Source organism: Moschus berezovskii, chromosome 24, assembly GCF_049115385.1.
Source record: "Moschus berezovskii isolate FMDL1 chromosome 24, NW_MosBer_1.0, whole genome shotgun sequence".
NCBI classification, from domain to species: Eukaryota; Metazoa; Chordata; class Mammalia; order Artiodactyla; family Moschidae; genus Moschus; species Moschus berezovskii.
The window spans coordinates 33597551-33610691 of record NC_142483.1 but is presented as its reverse complement, the minus strand read 5'-3'; the positions used below and the strand labels follow the sequence as shown (position 1 = coordinate 33610691).

Below are 13141 nucleotides of genomic sequence, written 5' to 3'. Positions count from 1 at the left end.
CACACATAAATACACGCACACACATATATATACACATATATAGCATGAAATTTGTATCTTATATATTTGATACATAAACTTGTCCTAATAGTCACATTTTTTGACATACACCTAAATATCTTCCCACAAATAGGATAATATTTAGAGATTGAGTTGAGATCCTCCAACTTCAGTCTAAGGTCCTCAGGATCTTTCCTGTCTACTGTACTGTGTCACCCAGAAGTTGGAGCATTGTTTTTACCAGGATTTACACTTATCATGCCATGCTGATGCTGGAGTTGCAGATCTTTTAAGAAGCTTACCACTCAGTTGGATAGATGTGACACTCAGGTAACAGAGATATGACTCATAAACGGTAAAAAGTATTCAAAGCATTTAATGCATAATATAGACAGTAAAGATTTTAGGGATTCAAAGAAAGGGAAAATAATTCTGGGTGGACAAGATGGGCAGTAAAGATTCATGAATCAGACTAATGAGAGGTCAACTCTTTCTCATTCTTCTTTCTCAGTTCAAATGGCACCTTTTCTAAGAGGCTTTTCGGAAGCACTCTCTCATGGAAACATTCCCTGTGGCCATTGCTTTTATTGTATCACCCCATCTGAATCTTTCTGATTACTTCTCAAAAATCTGAAACATTTACCTGTTTCATCATTTACTGCATGTGCTACTCACTAGACTGTTATTTCCACGAGGTAGGGATTTTCTGTCTTGCTCACTTTGTGATTTCAGAGACTCTGATAGTGTCTAGTACATGTAAGGGACTCAGTTCTCTGTCCTTAGTTAATTAGTTAGATGCAAAAGCCTTAAGTACGTTAAGCGTACACTCAGAAATTCAAATGTGATATTCATTTACATTGTCCAAATTCTCTGCAGTATTTCATGGGTGACCACGTGCATGTTCTTTTGCAAAATTTGGATTTATACCGGGTTAGATATGGTTTTCCCTGGAGAAGGCAATGGCACCCCACTCCAGTACTCTTGCCTGGAAAATCCCATGGACAGAGGAGCCTGGTGGGCTGCAGTCCATAGGGTTGCTAAGAGTCGGACACTACTGAGTGACTTCACTTTCACTTTTCACTTTCATGGATTGGAGAAGGAAATAGCAACCCACTCCAGTGTTCTTACCTGGAGAATCCCAGGGACGGGGGAGCCTGGTGGGCTGCTGTCTATGGGGTCGCACAGAGTCAAACACGACTGAAGTGACTTAGCAGCAACAGCAGATGTGATTTTCCCAAGTTAATCATTAAAGGCCAGGGAGTTTCTTATTTCTCATAAGCTGCTTCACATTTAAGGAAAATAGTGTCCTGTCTACTTTTTGTTTTCTCCAAATCGAGAAGGCTAAACCATGAATAATCTCCTTCACCGTATAGTTTTGGAAAACATACCACACTTATATGATAAAGGCATCCTTGAAATCAGGCAAAATATTTGGTATTGCTGTTAAGTAAACTTGTGTAAAAATATCAAGAAATACTCAAATTGGTAGAATGTCTTTTTTTAGTCATCTGTGTGCATGTGTATGTTAATTTTGTTTTAATTTTCTTTATACCGAAGAAAGCTAAGGGACTGCTTTATCTTGCTTTAAATATAGCAGCTAAAGGTGATACTTCTGTTAAAAAATTCTGTTTACTTTGGGGAAAAAAGTGACCTCTAGACATTTATTTGTTTCATTTGTATTTCCTTTAGAACTTCTTTTCTAAATGATGGAGGACTCAAAATTGTCAACGTAACTAAAGCTGATGCTGGAATTTATACCTGCATAGCAGAAAACCAATTTGGGAAAGCAAATGGCACAACGCACTTGGTTGTTACAGGTAGGTGCCTTTCTTAAAGACGTCTTTACATAGGGGTATGCTGTGTGCCTTCTTACTAAGATCAAAGGAAAAATATGTCTCTCATGATATGCAGTGCACTGTAAAGGTCGGCCTTGTGTTTGGCTCAGGCGGGAGAGAATCTGCCTTCGATGAGGGAGACCCGGGTTCAATCCATGGGTCAGGGAGATCCCTTGGAGAAAGGAATGGCTACCCACTCCAATATTCTTGCATGAAGAATTCCATGGAAAAAGGAGCCTGGTGAGCTACAGTCCATGGGTTTGCCAAGAGTTGGAGAAGACTAAGTGACTAACAGTTTCACACTTTCACTATCTTTAACAAGTGACAGTCAAGAGAACAGTTCTTAATATTTCCTTATATATCACAGTGTGTACCAGGAATCCACGAGTTACTAGTTGGCATAAGGGTCAATAGAACTGCAAGTAGCAGTGCTGCTGCTATACTTTTATTTTGTGCTATTCTATTATGTCAAATCTTTTGTACACTTTTTCCCTTTTCAATATCTTTACTATTTTCTGGAGATGTTTAAATCTCTGAAATAATCCTTGCTATCAGTCAGAGTTACTTAGAATTGTGTTGTATTTTTGTTCATTTATTCATCGAAGAAAAACATTGAGTACCTACCATGCTTGGGTTATCCTTCCCAGCTGGTGCAGTGGTAAATAATCTGCCTGCCAGTGCAAGAGACTCAAGAGATACAGTTTTGATCCCTGTGTCAGGAAAGATCCCCTGGAAAAGGTAATGGCAACCCACTCCAGTATTCTTACCTAGAGAATTCCATGGACAGAGGACCCTGGCAGGCTACAGTCCATGGGGTTGCAAAGAGTCAGACACAGCTGAGCAGCTAACACAACACAACATCATGCTTGTGTTATTCAGTAAACAAACTGACAAAGATGCTGCCCACATGCACTGTACCTTCTTCCAGAGGCACAAAGAAAATAAGCAGTATATAAATATACTGCAAGGACTATAAAGCAAGAAAATACTTACAATGAAAACAGAATGCACACAAGCAGAAAATACCAGAGGAGTGTTTGAGAAACATAAGCTGAAACATGAAACCAGGTGATCAGAGAAGGAGAAATGTGAACCAAGATTTCGTGGAGATGAAGGAATTCAGTTGATTTCTTAGGGACAATCCTGTAGAGGTTTCGACATTACTTTGCCAACCAAGGTCCATCTAGTCAAGGCTATGGTTTTGCCAGTGGTCATGTATGGATGTGAGAGTTGGACTGTGAAGAAAGCTGATCGCCGAAGAATTGATGCTTTTGAACTGTGGTGCTGGAGAAGACTCTTGAGAGTCCCTTGGACCGCAAGGAGATCCAACCAGTCCATTCCAAAGGAGATCAGTCCTGGGTGTTCATTGGAAGGACTGATGCTAAAGTTGAAGCTCCAATACTTTGGCCACCTGATGCGAAGAGTTGACTCACTGGAAAAGACTCTGATGCTGGGAGGGATTGGGGGCAGGAGGAGAAGGGGACGACAGAGAATGAGATGGCTGGATGGCATCACCGACTCGATGGATATGAGTTTGAGTGAACTCCGGGAGTTGGTGATGGACAGGGAGGCCTGGCGTGCTGTGATTCATGGGGTCACAAAGAGTCGGACATGACTGAGCGACCAAACTGAACTGAACTGAAGTCTTGTTAGCACTTAGTTGGACTAAGGTTTTAGTTAGAGTGAAAAGTAGAGACCGGTGCAGAGTTTTGAGCAGAGGAATGAAATGGTGGAAAGTGTATATTTAAAGGTTTACTCTCCCTGCTCAGTAGAGAACAGACTATAGAGGGTCACAGGCCGAAGTGGGAGGAGTCCCAGGAGACATTGCAGTAATCCAGGCAGGAGTGACAATGACCACAGTGAGAGTGGCAGCAGAGCAGCTAATGAACGGAAGGCATTCAAATCTAAATATCTTCTGAGTGTGGAGTCACTGGCTTGGCTGACAAACTGGATATGAATGCTCAGAGAAGGAAAGGGAAGCATTCCTGCCGAGTGTGTGGTGAGCAGCGGGAAGAATATCAGCCAAAACAACCAAGACGAGAAAGGCTGAGGTCCTACAGGGTGGGGTAGGAGGAGCATCAGGAGATGGCTGTTGTAGGAAACATAGTAATTGACTCTTTTGAAGACTTTTGCTGTGACATGGAGCAAGAAACGGGGAGTAGCAATGGAAAGTGGAGTCAGAGAACTTTAAATTCATAAAAGTTGGAGGGACTGTGATGACAGAAATGCGCAAGTGGATATTTGCATTTGGGAAGAAACAGAAATTAATTAGCATTTTAACTAAGTATCTTACCTATTCTAAACATCATTTTTTTTTTTGTAGTATCACAAAAGTTTTGAGTCTATTTAAATTTGGTAGTAGTATATTTTCCAGTCATTGAAAATGCAGTGATTTCTATTTCTACTCTTATATTTCATGAAACAATAAAACTAAAATGAAATTGATTTTGTAATAGTATTATAACTCATATTTACAGGTGACTTTAATTTTTAAACTGCTATAGCCTATAGGTTTAGATATCCTAATTCTCTTAACAAGAATTTGTGTGTGCAATGAAATATATTATGGGTCTTCATCAAAATGTCTGTTTTAATCTTGAAGACTTTTCATTATGTAGAGGTATATTTATACACACACACACATATATATATACAAACATACACACTATAAGTGAGATTAACAATCTGCCTGTGAAAGTTGCTTTTATCAATATAAAAATGCTGCAGCTTTGCTTAACATTTTATTATTTCCCCAATAGAACCAACAAGAATAACTTTGGCACCATCCAACATGGATGTCTCCGTGGGTGAAAGTGTCATTTTGCCCTGCCAGGTTCAACACGACCCCCTGTTAGATACCATGTTTACCTGGTATTTCAATGGGGCCCTCACAGACTTTAAGAAAGATGGATCTCACTTTGAGAAAGTTGGTGGGGTAAGTCGTGACAATTTCCTCATGCTTTTTACACGTCTCTGATGTTTTGTCCCTGTAGAAACATCAGGGACATACATGTTATGCCAGTAATGTTTGTTCTTTGAGACAACTAGGGTTTCAATCCTGTAGTGATCTATGATCTAACTTTATCATTGTAATTACCAGAAAGTGAGCACATTTACTTCAAGCTGTAAATTATAAATTTATTTAAAATTAATGTTTGCTGTGTTTATGTTAAATATTACTTTAACATAAACATAAATTTGTGTTTGTGTTAAAAGTACTTTGGGATGCTTTTGTCATTAGTAGTCCCTTCCAGAAGGGAAGGTGTTCTTATGCAAGTGTTTATTTTCAACATAAAATGGTATGAAATTGAATAAAGTTTACATTTATGAAATGCTTCCAATGTATCAGGCCAGGTTCTTCATCCCATTTAACTCTTGCAGTGGTGCTGAATGTTAGTGGTAAGAATTGTCATTTTTCAGGTGTTTAAACCAAGGATTTGTAGATTTATTAATCTGCCCAACATCACTGAGCTGGTTAGCGGTGGAACTTAGATCCAAGTTTAAATCTGTGAGTCCCCAAAACACAAATATTTTCTTTTGGTCTATTTTGTCACCTCATGTGCAATGGTTCTACTTGAGGAAGAATTATAAATTTCAAGGGAAAATAGACACATTGAGGAGAACTGCTGAGAAGACACTCAGCATTGTGAGCCGCTCAGAGTTAACCAGTAGACCTCATACCTGGCCACATGTCCGTGAATCCAGAATCACAAGGCCAGCTTCCCTTGCCAGCCAGTTTGCATCAACACAAGATTATCTTCACTCATTTTGGCTAAGATATCAGTGGTGCATCATTATAAAGTCTGGGTTTTCTCCTTATGGACAAAACAATGTGATGGTTGATTCAGCTATATTCATTTGAAAGTATTTATTAAAAGTACGTATGTATATACATGGGCCTAATAATGTGTCAGGATTGTGTGCAACTTCAAAGGATGGTGTTAAAACTTGAATGTGTGTGTGTATTCTCAGTCGTGTCCGACTCTTTGCAACCCCATGGACTGTAGTCTGCCAGGCTCCTCTGTCCATGGAATTTTCCTGGCAAAATTCCAGGAGAGGATTGCCATTTTCTTCTCCAGGGGATCTTCCCCACCCAAAGTCAAACCTGTGTCTCTTGTGTCTCCTGCACTGGCTGGCAGATTCTTTACCACTGAGCTACTTGAATGGTGTCCCCTTAAAAGATCTGTTCTAATCCTAATGCCTAGCTGTGAAATAGAATTATTAGTCTTTGTCCCTGGTTCCTAGCAAAGAGCTTCTAAAGTCTTTAGAATTTCTGGGGTGATGAAACCTCTTTGGCCCTAATGAAGTGAATCTGTGGGCCCCTGGAAAGCTTCAGGATGATCATGAGAAAGACCAAGCCATGATTAGAAGCCTGGAATTTCAGCACTCCCTACCCCAACCCCATCTTTCAGGAAGGAGGGAGGGGTTGGGGATTGAATTTATGATTGACCAGGCCTATGTGATGAAGCTCCCATAAACATCCCAAAAGTAAAGTACTCTTCACCACAGATGGCTTCTGCATTGGTGAACATAGCTAGGTGCTTCGTGGGTGACACCCCCCACATCTACTGGGATAGAACTTCTTGCACTCGGAGCCCCTCAGGATCTCACCCTAAGTGTTTCTTTCTGGATGTCTAGATGCATTCTTCATGATCCTTTATAGTATTAATGTTTAAAGTATCATAAAATAAATAAATACTACCCTGAGTTCTGTGAGTCATTCTAGCACATTAGTGATCCCAAGGAGCGTGTCATGGGAACGTCAGTTTATAAGTGTTTGGTGAGGAGTACCAATGGCAATCTGAGACTCACGATCTATCGCTGACGTAGGGCCAATCTCATGGGATTGAGCCCTTAACTTGGGGGCCCTGATGCTGTCTCCAGGCAGTTAACATCGGAACTGAATTACAGGACCACCTGTAATTGAATTACCAGACCTAGCGTTGGAGACTTGCCTGGTATAGAAGACAAAAAAGTTGGTATTCTGAGTGTGTGTAGAGTAGTTGACTGGAAAGGTGACACAGAAAGAGTTTGTCCTTTGCACTAGTACCTCAGAATGTGACCTTATTTGGAAAGGGTTGTTGCAGAAATAGTTAGTGAAGTTATGCTGATGTCGTACTACAACAGGATGGACCCTAATCCAGTATGACTGTTGTCCTTATGAGACAGGGGAAATTTGTACACAGACAAACACACAGAGAGGAGATCACCTTGTGAAGTCATAGACACAAGGAAGGTGGCCCTGTGAAGATGGAGGCAGACACTGTGAAGTTATACTTCCACAAGTGCTAGAGTTCCTGGAGTTCCAGAACCTGGGAGAGGCAGGGAAGGGTCTTATCCTAGAAATTTTGGAGAGAGATCTTGATTTCAGATTTCTGGACTCCAAAGCTCTAAGAGGATACAGTTCTCTTGTTTGAAGCCCCCCAGTTTATGTTACTTTGTTATAGCAGCCCTAGTGACCCTCTAGGAGAAGGCAGTGGCACCCCACTCCAGTACTCTTGCCTGGAAAATCCCATGGACGGAGGAGCATGGTAGGCTGCAGTCCATGAGGTCGCTAAGAGTCAGACACGACTGAGCGACTTCACTTTCACTGTTCACTTTCATGCATTGGAGAAGAAAATGGCAACCCACTCCAGTGTTCTTGCCTGGAGAACCCCAGGGACAGGGGAGCCTGGTCGGAGGCCATCTATGGGGTCACACAGAGTCGGACACAAATGAAGTGACTTAGCAGTGACCCTCTACAAGTGGTCTTCAAGAAATTGGAGATGTTTAGCTATCTGGCCACAATTAAGTACAATTCCAATGCCGTTTTTATTTTCTGTCATCTGGCTTGTTTTGTTTTCAAAGTTCTAGTTAACTTTCCAAAGTTTGTCAGTTCAAGGCTTTTAAGAACTTCATCAGTTGCTACAAAGCATTACCATTTCTTTCACTATTGCTTTAAAGGCTTTTTTTAAAAATCACTAATCTCTTCTATCACAACAGGAAAAGGCGTATTCCAGTATCCTGTGCCAGCTCTTTACTCCATGCTTAGGGTTTATCATTTGCCTTTACTTGGAGAGGAGGCAATGGAAAAAAAAAAAATGCTAGAATGTTACCTTCACAATGATTGCTTATCCAATCAGAAAAATGCTTCTCCTGTAACCCAGCTCTTACTCTAATTCATAAAGAATTTGATTTAAAACGTTTGCTTTTCTGCATATTGTAGATAACAGTATTTGTGATTTATCCTCTTAAACTGTTGATAATATTTTATCCAATACAGTGTCCTCCATCTGAGCTAATGCTAAAGAAATAAATGTTGATATACTAAAAATTCAAAGTATTTTGAATTTATATGCATCAAACATCCTCAAAGAAACATTTGCTAAGACTGAAGTAGACAGCTGCTTTCTTAAGAGGATCTTGGAATTGAGAATATTCAAGATAATAATGTTACTTAGCTGCTGCTGTGCTACTGATAGGTTCCACATAAAGTATTAAGTCAGCCATCTCTCTACAAGACTCAGCTATCTGAACCATGCAATTTCATGAATTAACCCTATCACTTGCCAATTCTGTTCTTTTTCCAACATGCTTGATCACAGCCTATGAATTTTTTATTGACTTGTGACATTAGTTAACTTAATATTCTCCCATCAGTTTAAAACGGTAAGCCCTACAAGATGACATTACCCTTAAGCACAGGCTATTAAATAAATTGCTTTTCTGTTGCATGAGAAGGGAGTCACATAACAATGCTTTATCCTCTGATTGTGTGTTCATTGCAGCATTCACGTTAATATCTAGAAAGTCTGCTTTTCTTTTATCGCATTGTGTTCATAGATTCCCTGTTTTCAAAAGCAACAGAATGTGAGGGAGGAGCTGGTAAGTGGGAAAGTTGTCTAGAAAGCTGGATAATGTAAGAGCCATTCTTTTTTTTTTTTTTAAGAAAAAGAGAGAAAGAATTAAAAAAAATGGAAAATCAAGCATACAGCTTTCAACTGTTCCAGCCACTTGTCCTTGAGACTACTCTGGGTACTCAGTATTCATTCATTTGTTATAAAAAGCACACACCTTTCGAGAAAAACACAGAAGCTCAAAACAACCTCTAACAATTTAGATTAAACCTGTTCTGTAGACTCTTGAGAGTCCCTTGGACTGCAAGGAGATCCAACCAGTCCATTCTAAAGGAGATCAGTCCTGGGTGTTCATTGGAAGGACTGATGCTAAAGCTGAAACTCCAATACTTTGGCCACCTCATGTGACGAGTTGACCCACTGGGAAAGACTCTGATGCTAGGAGGGATTGGGGGTGGGAGGAGACGGGGACCACAGAGAATGGGATGGCTGGATGGCATCACCGACTCGATGGACATGAGTTTGAGTGAACTCCGGGAGTTGGTGATGGACAGGGAGGCCTGGCGTGCTGTGATTCATGGGGTCGCAAAGAGTTGGTCACAACTGAGCGACTGAACTGAACTGAACTGATAGACTTGCACATCATGCCAAAGGAGTGTGATGACTGTTGGAGGAGAGGAAATTGTCATGTCCAATACAGGTCACCAAGTGAGGGTCATTGGCTTCATGCAAGAAAGAATTCAAGAGAAAGCCAGAGTAAAGTGAAAGCAAATTTATTTAGAAAGAGAGATATTCCATAGGCAGAATGGGGACTTCCTCAGAAAGTGAGAGTGGCCCCAGGGCATGGGATTGTTGGTTTTTATGGACTGAGTAATTGCATGCTGTAAGGAGTCAGAAGAATATTCTTACTATTCCAGGGAAAGATGCAGATCTCCAGGAACTGGGCTATTGCTCACTTTATGGTCTTTTATGGTCTACCTCGGAATTCTCACGGTGTGCAAGAACCTGGTTTTGAGTATTATAATGAAGATACAATGAGCTAAAAGTCAATGACCAGACTGTTCTCCGTGCCACGTTGCATTCAGCTGGTTTCAGTCAGTTCTGTCCAGTTTTTATCACATCCTAAAGGCTGCACCCCTTCCTCATTAATCTTATTGTTGTGTCCCGCCCTCTTACCTCCTGTCTCAACTGCAGTTCAGGTTTCTGCTCTGTCAGAATGTATAACATTCAGAAAAGCTTGTTAAGCTAATTGTGTAAAGCAGATTGACATATCACCAAGGAGAAATATAGGTCAAATACAGGCTTTGTTCCACAGGACAAATCAAAGTTGTATAACTAAGTCAGCAGTAAAAGGCTTCCACTTAAGTCCACTGTTTTCCAAGCAAATCTTGTTTGCAGGCACTGGGTGGTGTAATTAGAGAAGCAGGGAATTTGTGTTCAGGTACCAATCTTGATAGTATATTAAAAAGCAGAGACATTACTTTGTCAACAAAGGTCCATCTAGTCAAGGCTGTGGTTTTTCCCATGGTCATGTATGGATGTGAGAGTTGGACTGTGAAGAAAGCTGGTCGCCGAAGAATTGATGCTTTTGAACTGTGGTGCTGGAGAAGACTCTTGAGAGTCCCTTGGACTGCAAGGAGATCCAACCAGTCCATTCTAAAGGAGATCAATCCTGGGTGTTCATTGGAAGGACTGATGCTAAAGCTGAAACTCCAATACTTTGGCCACCTCATGCGACGAGTTGACTCACTGGAAAAGACTCTGATGCTGGGAAAGGTTGGGGGCGGGTGGAGAAGGGGACGACAGAGAATAAGATGTCTGGATGGCATCACCGACTCTGTGGACATGAGTTTGAGTGAACTCTGAGAGTTGGTGATGGTCAGGGAGGCCTGGCGTGCTGTGATTCATGGGGTTGTGGAGAGTCGGACACGACTGAGCGACTGAACTGAACTGAACTGAACTGAACAGTTGAGGTCTAGATCCTCTTGCTCACTAGATGATGCCTTTCCCTGTGGTCCTTTATGTTCCCCATTTTCTGGTTTCTTTTCCCAAAACTTTTTAGTATTTGCCATGTTCCCTCCCACCACGAGATTTTACATACATTGGTCCCTCTTCCAAGAATACTGTGCTTTCTCCTCTTGCCTGAGTCTAGATATCTTCATATGTAGTTGTGTGTATGTAGGTAAGAATGTATGTGGGTTTGTGTATACACTTAAATTTCCTATATGTGCAGTAATAGGATGAGACACAGTCCCAACAGTTTGTTTACAGTAGCATTCTATCACAGCCATGTTTAAACAACAGAACTCTATTCCATTCACTCCCCCTCCAAAAAAAAATACAGAAGAAAAGGAGAAAGAAAAAAGAGGAATTGCATCATTCACCCAGTACCCAGTATAGCATCTTTCTTTCTCAGCTTTTAAATATATCTAAGCTTCTACTGACAAGAAAAAGGGGATAATAGCCCCAAGTACAGAAGGAATGAAAGAACATTATTGGCTGGTACCTAAGGATTTAAGGGCCTGACAACTTAAGTATGCTTTTAAGAACGTTCAAAAATAATTTGGCTTGCCATGATAAGCTAACTTTTGGACTTAGACATATTACATAATGGAGACTGACCGTAGCTTGGAACTTTTGAACCTAAACATCTCATGTGTCCCCTGTATATTGTAAGGGTGTTTAAATGAATTTGCTTTGATAAACCTAATGTGGGGCAGATAGTTTAGAAATGAGAAATGTATAGAGCCGAGCTGTAGAGCTTTATATACCTTTTGTGGAATTGGATCTGTGATGGATTAGAATGTGTGTGGATAAAAGTCACTGGAAGCAATAAGAGGTTTAACAGTGACAACCAATCTGCCACTCATCAAACTGACTGCCTTCAGTGTGATTTATCTCCCATGGGCCACAATCACAGTCGAGTGACAGCCACTCCTTGTGAGCCTGAGTCTTGATGTATTTCCCAGCCCTCTATGGCAGGAAAGAGTATCTTTGAAAGAAATCCTTTGTGTGTAATAACACAATATGGTCACTTTGACTTGATTAATTTCATACAGTTATTTGGGTGTAAGGACTAAGGGTTTGGAAATACCAGTTATTTTACGATACGAAATTCTGTAAGAGGTTTTATGTGCATTTGAACTACAGAACTGAGGCAAAGCACTCATTCCAAACATTACCAGTGGTAATACACTGTGTTTTTAAACATCTTCCACTTAGAGTGTCATATAAATGTTATCCCTTGTCCAAATTCAAAATATTGACTGACTTGGAAAGATCATTAGGAGACTGTATTCAGCAATGAGCCCATAAAAGTTGGTGATTAGACCAGAAGAATTATTGTTATTCATCTTGAGCATAGTACAACAGCCCCTCACAATCCCTCCCACAAAGCTATTTGGGGATGAAAAAAGAAGAATTCTCCAATACCTGTTGGAAAAAGGAAACTGCACAAAATAGTTGAAGTTGAGCTTATTTCACTAGCTCATTATTTGCCCACCCAGGCATATGGAGCCTCAGTTCCTAGTTAAAATGTGATTAGTATCCCAGGGCTGTGTTTATTATGTACAGTGTTTATTAAGCTCCACCCCTAGTAGAAACCCTGCAAGATTTAAATTTATAAGAAGATGAGCAGAAGTCAGACCAAGTAACTTACAACTTGAACTAAAATCCATAAAAACAGCCAGAGTTAAAATAAAATTAACACTATGAGTGAAAGGATGTGTAAATACTTATCAGTCATATTTAATAAAAGAAAAAAAGAGGCTAACAAGTGTTAATTTCAAAAACAATAGTAATTCAAGGCAAACCTTTAACGTAAAAAAGGAAATTTATTTTGGAAAAAGTTTGCTCTGCCATAAAGATAGTAATCATGAATCATAATAGTCCAATTAATATGCCATTAAAATGTATCGAGTCAGGAACGAAGAGAAAAGTGAGAAACAAAATTGTCACGTAGTCTGAGAATTCCTCTCTTAACCGTGAACAGATAGTTTGCCAAAAATTAGAAAAAACTATCTCATAATGGAAGTAACAGATACATATAAAACATTGATGCTAAAATTAGAAAATACACCTTCTTTTTCATCCTTTTCACACCCTTGTAAATTTTAGAAAATAAAACAAGTATATAGAAAGGAGATAGATGGAGGAAGAAATGGAAGGATGGAGGAATAGCCAAAAACAATGGTTGAGCTCTGAAAGATACAAATGATGAATAAAGCTGTTAAAATACCTAAAATTAGAAATGAGAAAGAGAATGTGATAGGTAAGAAAGAATTAATAAACAGCATTCCATGTTCAAATCATATGTATGAAAACCCAATTAAATATAAACTTTTGGGAAGAATATAAATGATCAATATTAATAAGAATTCCTTTGTAAATCCATAATCATAAAAAAACTGTGTAACCCCCTGCCCCCGCAAAAAAAAGGATTCTAAGGCTAGAGTTTTACTGGTAATTTAT

General features: G+C 39.8%; 1 protein-coding gene across 1 annotated transcript in view; it reads left to right on the top strand.

Moving 5' to 3' along the window:
* The window catches only part of CNTN3 (contactin 3), a 249903-nt gene that overhangs the window by 171103 nt on the left and 65659 nt on the right, over positions 1-13141 (top strand). The window contains exons 9-10 of the mRNA XM_088831971.1: positions 1690-1817; positions 4595-4770. Coding sequence (XP_088688097.1) covers positions 1690-1817; positions 4595-4770 — 304 coding nt within the window. The remainder of the gene's footprint in view (positions 1-1689; positions 1818-4594; positions 4771-13141) is intronic.